Source organism: Halichoerus grypus, chromosome 13 (assembly GCF_964656455.1).
Source record: "Halichoerus grypus chromosome 13, mHalGry1.hap1.1, whole genome shotgun sequence".
NCBI lineage: Eukaryota > Metazoa > Chordata > Mammalia > Carnivora > Phocidae > Halichoerus > Halichoerus grypus.
In genome coordinates, this window is record NC_135724.1 from 37,214,003 (window position 1) to 37,228,184 (window position 14,182).

Below are 14,182 nucleotides of genomic sequence, written 5' to 3' on the forward strand. Positions count from 1 at the left end.
ATGGAGTCTTTTTCAACCCTGAGAAGCAGTTATTCTCAGCATCCATCAGGAATTGCATTAGAGGGAATGAACATGAATGTCGGTGATAGGAATCAGGGCTCTATATAGGAAAACATAGAGAGAGTAGGCAAGGGCTGTGGGGACAGAAATATAGGGAATTAACTAACACTTGCGCTGTCTGAACTCAGATAAAAAAAACAAATCTCTTGAAAGTCTATGTACTCCACGCTATATCCAGACAATATTTTTTTTCTAGGTGATGGACAAGTGTCTGTTTTTATGTTTCTCCCCCTCTACTATGTAGTTTTTAAGCTTTGTTTTGTTAATACCCAACATCAATTGTACCTGTAAATAAGGTCTGGACCTAAAAATAACCTGTTCTCCATTAAGGTCATCTCCTTGTAATGTTGTAATGGGCCTTTGTAATGTTGGCTGCAGGGCTGCTTGCCAAATCATTGCCTCTTCTTTTCTTCCTTCTCTCCATTAAGGTCATTAAGGTTTACTTCAATTTCTATGAAGTAAACGCTATGTAAGAATTTCCAATAAAGCAATATACTTACAAATACACTGCCTGGATTTTTTTTTTCGTATTTCTTTTATTGTAGAGTAAAACTCCATTCTAAGGTACCATAATTTATGGTGGATTAGGTTTTATTGCAGACAAAAATGACCTTCCTCTAATACAGGGGTGGACGTTCAATGTTGACTAATACTATGTCACATAAACACCAGTGTCCTGGTAATCTGAAAAAGAAGGCTCTACCTTTAAGATAAAATAGCTGTGTTAGCATTTTGCAAGCTCCTTAACATCACAACTGTTAGATTTGTTGTCAGGAAGGAAAACTCAGCAAACACATATCGTACTTACATTTAACGCTTTTGCTCAAGGTAGAAACAATTTGAAAAAGCAACTTAATTTTAGCAGAGTGTTCAAAACCTGCTTGTTTCTCTTCCTTAAGCCTTACTTTTGTGTAGTTTGTAGAGAATGTAATATTTTCCTCATCCTATACTTGATCTTAGCCAAAAGGCCGAGAAGAGATTTTCCTCATCCTAAAATAAGTTTGTGGGGCATAACACTTCTCTGTGTAATGTCCACTAATTCTGTAAGAATCAGGCTAGAGGTCTTCTTGTCTAGGAAACTCCTCTTACTGGCCCTCACGCCCAGAGAGGGCACTACCTCCTTGAGCTTCCGCAACACCATGCCCACATTCCTACCATTACACTTCCATACCGTGTTAGCAGTCTGTTTAAAATTCCATCCAGTCTAACCCAGTTAGACTTTGGGCAACTTTAAGGCAGAGGTCACATCTTATTCACATCACTCTATCCCAAGCACCTAAGCACGGTGCCGAACACACAGTAGGAGCTCGTTATAAGCTTTCTAAATTAAAGGGTAAATGCATGGATGCACTGAGGGACAACCAGACAAGTATGGAAGTTCTAGTTTCCCCCAGGGATGGACTAGCACTCTTTTCCTCACTGCTTTCCAAGGAGGTCAGTGTGACGATGACATGATTCTGGATGTAGGATAAGGCTGAGGAGCACTAAAGAACAGGAAGAGGACAAGGAGATGCCCAAGAATGAGAAAGGCCCATTACCTGTGAGCAGGAGGAATGCGATGTGGCCCAGGGTTGCTGGTGCTAGTTAGGGCCTTTGTAATGTTGGCTGCAGGGCTGGTTGCCAAATCATTGCCTCTTCTTTTCTTCCTTCTCTCCCTCCCTCCCATCCTTCCTTTTCTTTATTGTTTATTTACTTTTTAGTTCATCCCTACCATTTTGTAACACGTTTTTGCAATTCCCTATCTCTGCTGAAAGGACCCAAGGAAGCTCTGCTTGGCAAAACTCTATGGGGTCAGAACCCCCGTCCCTGCTCTTTCTCCTCTCCCTTCCATCCTGTGGTGATGAGGAAAGAAAGTAGGAGGATCCTATCACTTTTTCATTGCTGAATATTTGGAGACTTTTCCTTTTGTTTGAATATGGGTGGTAGGGTTGAGGGAGGGAGAAAAGCCTTTTTTCGTGGGAGCCTCTTCCTTGTCCTTTAATACCAGCCCTCGAAAAACCTTTTATAGACTCCTCAGTGCTCAGGGCTGCAAGTACATTCACAGATTCCTTCCCACATCTATAGTGCTCTTCTCACTGCCTCTTCCCAGCCCCCCCCTTTTTTGGATGGGTTTAGCTTCCTGTAAGGAGTCAAACATGTCTTTGATATCTGGCCAACCTTTGTTTACCCCCTTCTCTTCCTGCCCCAAATTTCAGCTCCATTTCTAGCCACTGAAGCTGAGGAATAAGCTATAGATGAGCAACTGGAATTCTAACCACATACTGCCTGCCCACCTGCATAGTCATGATCTGGGGAGCCTGCCCAGGGCCCCACGGAACATGGGCTGGAGACTCCGGGAGGGTAGAGGTGTGGAAATGGCTGGTTTCCACATTCACCGTGTCTAAGTCCTATGCCACTTATGCAAAAACCGTGTGTAAGTACTCAGGAGAACATTAGGGCTTTCATTTTTCTAATCCATCCAATACTAATTAGAAAATGAGAACAGTTATTAATTTTTACAGCAGTCAGTTTTCAAAAAGAAAAGAGTAAGTTCATATACATGAACTATGAGGCAATGTTCTCTCCAGAAAAATGGATGTGGGGATCTGATGGGGTCAGTGATCCGATGGGGAATCCGATGGGGGCAGTGATGCAGCAGAAGATGCAAAAGGCCCGCTGTGATTAGTGACCTAGTGGCTGCTGACATTTTAAAATTTGGGAACAGGGGCGCCTGGGTGGCTCAGTCGTTAAGCATCTGCCTTCAGCTCAGGTCATGATCCCGGGGTCCTGGGATCGAGCCCCGCATCGGGCTCCCTGCTCAGCGGGAAGCCTGCTTCTCCCTCTCCCACTCCCCCTGCTTGTGTTCCCTCTCTCGCTGTCTCTCTCTGTCAAATAAATAAATAAAATCTTTAAAAAAAAAAAAAAATTTGGGAACAAGTCGAAGCAAGTCCTTTTGTTTCTTCAAGTATTATTGCCTCTTTTCATGCTGTGGTCTGATGTAGGCAAATGTAGTTAATACTCTGATACAAAGGGCTAATTTTGTAGCTTCAGAAAGAAACTTCTGTGCTTTCCAGGAGCTTGTAAACATTTTTCTACACTTGTAAGGGAAACACAGATATAAAGAGGACTTAATATTTGATGTTTTATAATGTTCATGGAAACCATTCTGATGGCACTGCGTGGACAATACCAAGGTTAGAGAAAAGAAGAAAAATATCCATCCAGATTTAAACCATCCCAAGGAAAAAAAAGGGGGGGGGGCGCCTGGGTGGTTCAGTCGTTAAGCGTCTGCCTTCGGCTCAAGTCATGATCCCAGAGTCCTGGGATCATGCCTTTGGCTCAAGTCATGATCCCAGGGTCCTGGGACCGAGCCCTGCATCAGGATCCCTGCTCAGCGGGAAGCCTGCTTCTCCCTCTCCTACTCCCGCTGTTTCTGTTCCCTCTCTCCTTGTGTCTCTCTCTGTCAAATAAATAAATAAAATCTTAAAAAAAAAAAAAAATCCCAAGGACAGGATTTCCATATATATCCAGAGGCTTATCCATTTCTTTTTTTTTTTTTTAAAGATTTTATTTATTTATTTGAGAGAGAGAATGAGACAGAGAGAGAGAGCATGAGAGTGGGGAGGATCAGAGGGAGAAGCAGACTCCCCGCTGAGCAGGGAGCCCGATGCGGGACTGGATCCCGGGACTCCAGGATCGTGACCTGAGCCGAAGGCAGTCGCTTAACCAACTGAGCCATCCAGGCGCCCCGAGGCTTATCCATTTCAATACTTTAGCAGTTAAGAGCAATTAAGCCTTCAGAATTACTTACAGATAGTCTCTCTGCCATTTGTGCATCGTGATACTCTTTATTGCTGTGTAAACATATTTTTATCAACACTTACAAGACAACCACTTTTAATAAACAAAGTAACAAACATAAACTATAGGATTCAGGAGGGTAATTAGTCCAAACAACTGGCATACTTACAGTTGCATTTCTTCTGAACAAACCTAAGCTTGCATGCTGTTCTGTAGGTGGAGAGTCGGATACGATCCAGATCTTGAGCCCCTGGTGGGGGGAGAAAAGTACACATATGGTATGCCATGTGTGTGGAAAGGGATTTGTAATATTTATAAAGAAAACGACGATAGATATTATAACCCATTCACTTAACTTGATTTTTATTTTTATTAGAATACAAATATAACTTTCAGACTTGAAAAGGTCTGCCTCATATCCCTCAGGTTATAGGGGAAGAGAGCACACATAACCAGCACGTTGGTTGTCGACAATGTTCATGGGCCGAGGAACACGACCTCAGTCCTGTGGTGTCTGCCACTTCCGAGAACAATCTGCTCAAGTTGTGACTTTAAACAGCAAGATTATAGCAGTGTCATCAAATAACCATTTTAAATGCACTGTGATTGGTCCTCAGAATATGGCTGCGAGGTGAGCACTCGCTGAATATGGGGTATCTTTCCTGTGTGACCTTACGCCAACTGCTTTTATTTATTTTTATTTTTTTATCTATAAGATTATTTATTTATTTGTTTATTTATTTATTTATCTATCTGAGAGAGAGAGAGAGAGAGAGGGAGAGAAAGAGGGAGAGAGAGCACAAGTAGAGGGGAGGGGCAGAGGGAGAGGAAGAAGCAGACTCCCCGCTGAGCGCAGTCTGTGGGGGGGTGGTGGTGGTGGGGGTGGGTACTTGATCCCAGGACCCCAAGATCATGCCCTGAGTCAAAGGCAGATGCTTAACTGACTGAGCCACCCAGGTGTCCAGGTCAACTGCTTTTAGAAACCTCAGTTTTCTCATCTGGAAGTTAGGGATGATGATACTCCTACTACTTATTTCACAGAATTAGAAGGCAAATGCATGACTACACCTAAGCACAGAGAACACTGCCTGGCACATAGTTCGGGCTGTGTATTCATTAGTATTACTAGTACGTATCCTGCAAACCTTCCCGTCAACCTCAGAGGAGACTCCTTTCTAAAAACAACCACTATTCTTTCTTATACTGTGGCTTCCCGTTCCTCTCTAAAGAGAGGAGCACGGTCCTCATATTCTTGAACTACTTTCCTCATTCTACACTTCTACTCAAGAATCCAGCATGGCTTCTGCTGCTCACCAGGTCTGAATGTTCTGCTGAGAATCCAAGTCCCTCTGTGTGTTCTTTCCATGCCACCAACCCAGTAATATTTCCTATGACTCTATCCAGAACCTCTGCCAGGCTCGGGCTGGTGTCCTCACAATGCTCTGCAGATGGGCTTCTTGCTACATCCACACTGGAGTTCCTGGTGATCCTCCTACCCTTTTCTGAATGAGCTGATCTCTAGACTGTGTCTAGAACATAGCAGACTTTCAACAAATGTCTGTTCTTCTCTGCTTCCAAATATTTGGCTTTCTTAAGCCCATGTTTATGGTTCATAACAGATATAAAGGCACAGAGCTATATTTTGACATGTGTTGAACTTTACCAGTAAAAGTGCTACATAAATGTTTCAAAATAGAATAGTTAGGGTAGGAGGTAAATGAAGTGGCCTAGAAATAATTATATTAGGAGGTCAATTAAGTGCTTTCCTAATGAAACTCGGGATGAAGTAGCAAGTGTCCTACGTTGAGAGCATTTAGCATTCCCTTGAATCAAACTGATCTCTTTAGATTCATTTAAAAGTGATATCAATATTCCCATTGCTTTATAGCTTTATGAAGCAGATCATTAAACATTTATTTTTATGAGAGTGCATTACTTGACAAACAGGCTCATTGACACAGTGCTTGAAGGATCAAAGAGATAGGTAGGGCCTACCCTCACCCAAGGCGGGAATTCTCTTAAACATGCTCTCAAGAGATGGACATGTGGACAATGGCCATATAAGATTATTTTCAAAGATAGGGATGATTATAACTTAGTAAAAATAAATTAACTTTAAAGTCAGTAAGGCTTAATCTTTCATTTCCTAGTTGTGTGAACTTTAACAAGTTTTTACTCGGTGTCTGATTTCTTCATGTATATGGGGGTAACAATATCAGTTTTACCAGCTGGTAATGTCTGAAGCTTGTACCTAGTGAGCACTTAATAGCAGGTGGGACTACTTAAAAGATTTCTTATACCATTTCTGAGCAACAATAAGTGATAGAAATTTCTTTTTTATATTTGAGCTTTAATTTGCATCCCGATAAGTTCAATTCATTTGATCCTTTCTGGATACACATAATCTTTTCTCCCTGCCATTTGATAATTTATTTCTCACACATTGGGAAGCAGCTATCATGATCATGACTAGCATCTTCATTACCATCTGAAGATTATGTACAAACGCCCCTGTCATCATGGAGTTTAGAGTTTAGCTGGGATCATAACTTCTTGACCTTTTAGATTGGAGAGGTTCAATTCCATAGCCATTTCAAGCACAATGTCTACCACAGAGGGAGGCACACAATAGGGCTTCAATACATGCATGTTGCTATTATGATTCTCATTATCATCAGACATGGCTTTGAGACCTTTATCCATTCTAGTCTTCCTGCTCTTTGGCTGACTCATATCTCCTCGCAATGAGATATACAAAATTAAAATACCAAGTTATTGCCTCGCCTATATAGGATATATAGAAAGCAATCATTACCAACTTTGATAAGGACACTTACTAATGCAATTAAAAAAAAATAAATGGCTCATTCTTCTGGCTCTTTTCATTAAAAAGCGGGTTTTAAAAAATCATATGGACCTACATCTGGTCAGATTTTTCTGTTTTCTAGTTAAATGCTTATTTGGAGGCTAAAGGTAGGATGTTGTATTTATCTGGTTAGTTTCTTTTAATTTTTAGCTCGTGCTTGTAACCATTCTAAAAATTTTGATTTTGCCACTGGCATTTCAAAGGGACTTCCCAGTTTCGTGTCCTTCTGTGGAACATGAACTCTCTAGAGACAGAGAGACTATCAGAACTCCCTGAACACTAAATCTGCCTTTTCCTCTGGATGAAGACATATTTTTATTGATGCTGAGCTTGGCTCAACATTCAAGAGAGTCTCAATATCTGTAAATAAGTTTTTAAAAGAAGACATTAGGGACATAGATTATTTGTGTAAGTTCTGGGAGAATAATGATAAGCCCCAGGTATCAAAGGGCTGCAATGTCGCACACAATTAAATGTCTTAGTTCCAGCAAGACTGGATCCTCCGAGGACAGAAACTGGCTCCTTGGCACCTCCTTCCCACAGAGGTCCTAGGGGCAATTTGACAAAGGTGCGTCTCTCCTGCACGTAGTCAAGAGGGGCACAGAGATGATACTTAGGGACAGGACACTGACCGCGTTCCCTGTCCTATCACCATGTGAACTGAACTGACCCTCTGTTTTGTTCGCGTCAGGAAGGGGTCTGAGGGTTTCTTGATGTTTCCTATTTGTATAAATTCTTCCTGGCTGAGGATGTAAGCCCTGAATATCAGACAGGATGGGGTGAGCAACGAAACTCAGCTTTTCAGACATTAGCTTTTCACATCACCTTGCACAAAACAATGTTAAGTGGCAACCACAGGATCCATATGGTTCTGGGACCCAAAAAAGCTGAGCTGAGACATGCTGCACTGGCTCTTGCTCTGTTTATCCAACTTTTTAAAAATAAATTTATTTGTCTCTGCCCCAGTAAACCATAAACTTAATTCAGTTTTACATGTGTGGTCTTTCTTCTCAAAAGTCTACAAGTTTGTAGCCTGCCATGGGAGTACTTGCATGTCTTCTGTGTCCAAGTCGGTTAAAACCAAGGACATGAACAGGGCCACAAATAGACTCTTCCAGATGCTACTAGAAGCTGTCCTCCAAGTTGACCCATTACTTATTCCTGCAGACAGGGTCACACCACCACCTATAAATCTACCTAATTGTAGTGATTCAGCTCACATTTCTCCAATACAAGCACAGTGTAAGAGACTTTGCCAGTATCTTGCTGAAATTAAGGTTCATTTTTATGCCATAGTATTTTCCTGAGCTACCGGTCTAGTAGCCTTATTAAAAAGGGGAATTAGCTGAGTTAATTCTTTTATAAAAAAGAATTTTAATAAATGAATAAAGAAGTCAGTAGAGCAATCCTTGTTCTTAGCATGTTGAAATATCTAGGATTAGCACTATATTTATTACGTGATCTGAAAAAAAAATCCATCTTATCATAAAACTTAAAAGTTCATACCCTAGATGCTCAAGAATCTATATTCTCCCTTTTTAAGAAAAAATGGGTATAGCAAAAACAAAATGAGTATAGTATTTCCCTATTTTTTCTTTTTTGCAATGTCCTCTTAATTATTTCTGAAAAAAAAAACGGATGGTATTTTTTCTTTTAGTATTATATCACTGGGATATAATTCTTTAAAACATGTAGATTCAACTCATTTAAAATCTAATATATTAGATTTTCTTCATAATAATATAGAGGGTGCTGGGGGTAAATAATTAAGGGTGGAGATGAATATTATTTTCTAGACTCCTGTATATATTTGAAACTTTTCATAATAAAAACGTAAAGCTAATTCACTTAAGGCAACTTGATGTTCTTGTACCATCTCCTCAAATCTCTCATACCCATGTCATACTTGGAAGAAAGTGATAAAGACAAAAGCAAAGATGCACTTAAGAAATTCTGATTGATTACAGGGCTGCCTGGGTAGCTCAGTCAGTTAAGCGTCCCACTCTTAATTTTGGCTCAGGTCATGATCTCAGGATTGTGAGATCAAGCCCTGTGTCTGGCCCCACACTCCCCCCTACCCCCCATCTCTTCCTCTCTTTAAAAAAAAAAAGAAATTCTAATTGATCACACTGCTATATTCTACAAATCCTGTTTTTCCTTTCTTTTGTTCTTCCTTCCAAAATTTTTCTCCTCTCTTCCTCTCTGTCCTTCCTTTCCTCACCCTCTCCCTCCCTTTCTCCCTCCTACCTTCTTTCTTTCTTTTTTCTCCTTTTATCCATCTATCTATTTATCCAACCAACCAACCTTACCTAATTTTTGGCTTTCATTTTATTACATTCTGAATAGTTTCACACAATTCATGTATAGTTTGCCTTTCATGTTTTGATAGCTCATTATAAAGCCTTTGGTACAGTCATTCAGATAATTAAATATCTCATTCATTTTTCAAATTCACTCAACAAATATTTATAGAATAAAGATGAAGCCTATGAACTTTGCGTCTGAACTCTTCCATGCTTGCTGATTGACTGGATCTGTGTGTGCGTGTGTGTGTGTGTGTGTGTGTGAAAGAGAGAGAGAGAGAGGAATTTGGGGGTCAAGGATAATGCTCACATTTCTACCTTAGGACACTCAGTGGGATGGGGAGGCCCTCACTGGGCTAGGGTAAAAACATGGAGGAATAGGTTTATAGGTGGGTGAATGCAGAGTTCAGTTTTGGGCTTACAGAGATTGAGGTGCTTGTGGGATGTCCAAATGGAGATATCAGTGGCAGCTGGATAGACAGATATAGAATTCTTGACTATGGAATACATTCCCAGAATTATTAACAAACATATAAAATGCACCAATTTGTCTTGGGCCAAGACTGGGAATGTTTTTCCTAGAGGATACTCTGCATATAGTTAGGGGCACTTAGTGGAATTAATGGTGAGCCCACCTCAAGCTGCTTCATTAGTAGAAACCTTGACAGGGAGCAAGGCTAGAAGGGACACTGAGTTTATATACTGACTATTCTGGATAAGCTGATTTATAAGAATATGGGAGGTGGCTTTGAAGGACTCCTTGGAACTTGTGAGCCATAACAATAATGGTGAAGCCTTGAGAGAAAGTAAAGTTATGAATGGAATTGATCAAGAACAAAACCTTGGTAAAATCTGGCTTAAGGGTGTCTGGAAGGTGCCAAGAGACAGAAAAAGAGAAGTAGAATGGTCAAAAAAAGCAGAACAGCAGACTAGAGTGGTGACATAAGAGAGTATTTCCAGGATAGTGACCCATGGTATTAATATCTTAAAGAAGCTGAAGAGCAAGAGAAATGAAGAAGCAAGTGAAAACAGTCACTGTGTCCACCATGGCCTATAGGGTGTGTGGTGGGCTCACGGTATCAGTCTCATTCATGGCATTTTTCTGAGTTTTTGAAATCAGTTTTCCTAAAAGTCATAGTGTGCATTGCAAAATCATACTCTAGGTTTCATTCCAACTATCCATGTGCTAACTGTAGTCAACTTTCTGAAGAACTATCTGCCTTTGAACAATTCAAGGGTTTGCTGAGTACCAACACTCGCCTCTCTTTGATCTTCCATCCCTCCTCTCCTCAAAGGCAGTGGTACCCCTCTGATTTCTGCTCAGGACCTTTTTTATCTCGGTAGGTGGTCTTCCAAGTTCTGAAAGAATGTTTTCCAATCACTCTCCTCTGATTAAAACATACCTATCCTGTGCCCTGTAGGCTTGTAAACCAACATTTATTCGGCATCTAAGGTGAATGGATTTGAAGGTAAAGGTCTATGGTTTGTCCTTAAGAGACGTTCACAATAGATGAGTGACACGTTCATAAATAAGTGTCATATAAGGCAGAGTGATGTCCTCTGAGAGCAGAAAAACAGAGGTGATTTAATTCCAAGAACAAAAAATTTATCTGCTAAAAGCCAATCTGATAAACTTATTTGAGCGGATAATCTTATTTGATGGCTGAAAAGTCAATGTGAGGATGACATTTACCTTTAACTAGTCTTTTTAGTTTTAATTTAAGGTACTAAATAAACTGATAATTAGGGCATTATACTGAAGGGAATTTTTGGTTAAGGGCAACTTGTCTAGAATTTCTTTGGTGGCCATAGGGCTAGTGTTTTGTTTTGTTTTTAACATAAGGCTAGTCTTTTTTTTTTCTTATTTGTGAGTCCATGCTATCCTTAATTTCATTTCTTTACCATTTCTTCTTGCTTCCGCTGCTTGTGGTTATGAGCTCAGAGTAGATGTTTAAATCAGATGTGCTGTAATCACCTGAATTTGCCTAAATTTCTTATCAACTGCTCTTCTTGTGAATTATTATTTTCTGTTGTTTGTGCCCTTTGTTCTTTGGCCTTTGTAAGGCCAAGATGCCTTAACATTCCCCTCAGCCTGACTAAACTTCAGACAGGCTTTTTCCCGACCCAAGGCCTCTGACCTCCTTTCCTTAGAGCATTTATTTTAGAAAACTTTTCATTGCAAATTCTTTGCTGCCCCATTGCGAAGTAATCTCCCAGCCTCTTGCCAGTTTTATAGCCCAGGAATATCTTTCTTAAGGACATGGGAGCCAAACCTTTGAAATGCAATCATTGAAGGAGATCTCTGATTCTCTTTTGGAGGGTAGAAGCTTAACTTTCTAATTGGGACAATTAGCAAACACAATTGACCACCTTTCCCACTACTAATCTTCAGGACTCTTGCAATAGCTCACCCCAGTACTTAAAAGCTCTTCCAGGGGGGCGCCTGGGTGGCTCAGTCGTTAAGCATCTGCCTTTGGCTCAGGTCCTGGGATAGAGCCCTGAACTGGCTCCCTGCTCCACGGGAAGCCTGCTTCTCTCCGTCCCACTCCCCCTGCTTATGTTTCTTCTCTCGCTGTGTCTCTCTCTGTCAAATAAATAAAATCTTTTTTTTTTTTTTTTAAAGATTTTATTTATTTATTTGAGAGAGAGAATGAGATAGAGCATGAGAGGGGGGAGGGTCAGAGGGAGAAGCAGGCTCCCTGTTCAGCAGGGAGCCCGATGCGGGACTCGATCCCGGGACTCCAGGATCATGACCTGAGCCGAAGGCAGTCGCTTAACCAACTGAGCCACCCAGGCGCCCTCAAATAAATAAAATTTTAAAATAAATAAATAAATAAAAACTCTTCTAGGGAGTTGAGTTCAATCTCTTTTCTCTTGCAGTAGGTCCTGACTGCATTGCAATAATCTTGAATAAAGTCTTCCCTGCCTTAACTCCTTCATGTGCAATTTTTCTTTGGCATTTGTAATTTCCAAAACAAAGACTCTCCTTGGCACTTTCTTTTGCTGTTTAAAAAAATTATTTCTAGAAAATACTTAGCTGACCGGATTTACAATTTCTTCTTTCCTTTTTAGCTCCCTCACAGATTCCTGGGGGAACTTACTTTCCAAGGCCTGATGTCAGTCTTCCCTGATAACAGTTTCTTTGTCTTTTTTTTTTTTTTTTTGGTGTCTTGCTGATAGAGCTGCTGGGGTAACCCATGTATTTTTCAACTATTTAACACATTCTCAAGGAGATCACCTCTCTCTTTTGTATGACAGCCTACCTATCAACATCAATTCTTCCTTTGTAATCAGCCAGTTGTCTTATCTGGCAGAATCCCACTTACTGTGGACATGTCCTACTTAGTGTCAATCTAAATAGGATGCTCATGAAAGCATTGTTAAGGTACGATGTGTTTTCCCGTTTTTGGTCAACATCTGAGTCTATTATTTAGCATACCCAAGGAAGAAAGACACACATTTGTGTGGCTTGCTTAACTCTTCCGATCACTAATCAGAAGAACTCATAAAATGATTCAATAAAGTGCATGACATCCCGGAGAAGTTTCTATGAGAAGATAAAGTTACCATTTGGGAAATGAATGCACAATTTTCCTATGTCTCTCTCATTTGAAAAATTTAGAGCTTTTCTGTTTCTGTGGCTATAAAACTTACGTCAATCATACTTTGACATTTGTGACATCCGTATTTGTCTGTGCCAAGGACTTCACCAGGTTTAGAAGGAACTGGGACAGTGTACTTAAATTTGGGTAAGTATTTACAAAATCATGAAATAAGCACACTTTTATAATTCTTGCAATGTGTTGGCTGATACATCTTTAATGTAACAATGATAAATTCAAAGATTTCCCCCCAAGACTTTACTGCTTTGTTATGTTAAATATTAATATATTTTTCTTTTTCTGACAAAGCACTGGCCCATGATGTTTGGGGCTCCTGACTTTCAGTCTAAGAATCTATGGTATGAGAGGACACCTGTGCTGGCCTGCATTTTGTGGAGACAGGGAGAGGTAATTAGGTTCCTTCCTTGGTTACATTTGTATCAACAAAGGGCACAATTCCAGGTGGCTAGCCATGCCAGAAGTGAAGATACAGGACCAAACATGGCCGAGGAAATTGGAAGGTCATGGCTGCAACTCTCTCAGGTGCTATAGACAGGTCTCTGAAAGTGGAAAAAGCAAGGAGCATGATTGAGATTCCTCACATCAATTTCAATTTTCTTTCCTTTTTGTTAGTTCTAATGCTGTCTTGGTGCCTCCAGATTATTGGGAAATGATAAAGAAAAATATGAATCTTATTATCTGGGGCCTTCCTTTATCTGCTCCCAACCCTCATTCTTGCCAAATCAGTTCCAGTCTTCAGTAGAAACCTAATTTTGTCTACTGCTTTCTCAGAGAGGAAGGCTAACAACTCACTTCCGCTCATCCTTATTCCTTATGCAAGGAAGGAGAGATAAAAAGACAATAAGAGAAGTGTATTTTTTTCTTTATAACATTGAATTTGAGATGTGCCCCCCACCACGACAAGTTCTTCTTCTTTATGAATAAGAAACAATGGTTTGTGGGGCACCTGGGTGGCTCAGTTGGTTAAGTGTCAGACTCTTGATTTCAGCTCAGGTCATGATCTCAGGGTCGTGAGACTGAGCCCCAAGTTGGGCTCTGCACTGAGCGTGGAGCCTGCTTAAGTTTCTCTCTCCCTCTCCCTCTGCCCCACCACCCTTGCTGGTGCATGCTCTACTTCTCTCTTTAAAAAAAAAAAAAAAAAGAAAGAAACTATGGTCTGTAATGGAGACACTACCAGCCAATTACTTACATAGCAACCAGGCGTTTACATAAATCAATAACCTTTATTTAATGGATTCTCCACTGAGGTAAATATAGTTTTGGTTTGGTCTCCCTCATGTAGCAGGTTACCTCTAAGCTCTATTTTTTTTTTTTTTTTAAGATTTATTTATTTATTTTACAGAGAGAGCATGCGTGTGAGTAGGGGGGAGGGGCAGAGGGAGAAGGAGAGAGAGAGAATTTCAAGCTGTCTCCCCATCTAGTGTGGAACCTGACTCTGGGCTCAGTCCTAGGACCCTAAGATCATGACCTGAGCCGAAACCAAGAGTCCGATGCTTAACTGACTGAGCCACACAGCCGCCCCACCTCCAAACTCTTTTTAACTTTATTTT

At 40.6% G+C, this 14,182-nt stretch overlaps 1 protein-coding gene across 16 annotated transcripts in view; it reads right to left on the reverse strand.

Annotated features, from left to right (window-relative positions):
• DTNA (dystrobrevin alpha) overlaps positions 1–14,182 on the reverse strand; it is a 340,154-nt gene that overhangs the window by 106,592 nt on the left and 219,380 nt on the right. For all 16 annotated transcript variants that reach the window (XM_078060439.1, XM_078060446.1, XM_078060445.1 and 13 more), the window contains one exon: positions 4,010–4,090. In XM_078060439.1, the coding sequence (XP_077916565.1) occupies positions 4,010–4,090 (81 nt within the window). The remainder of the gene's footprint in view (positions 1–4,009; positions 4,091–14,182) is intronic.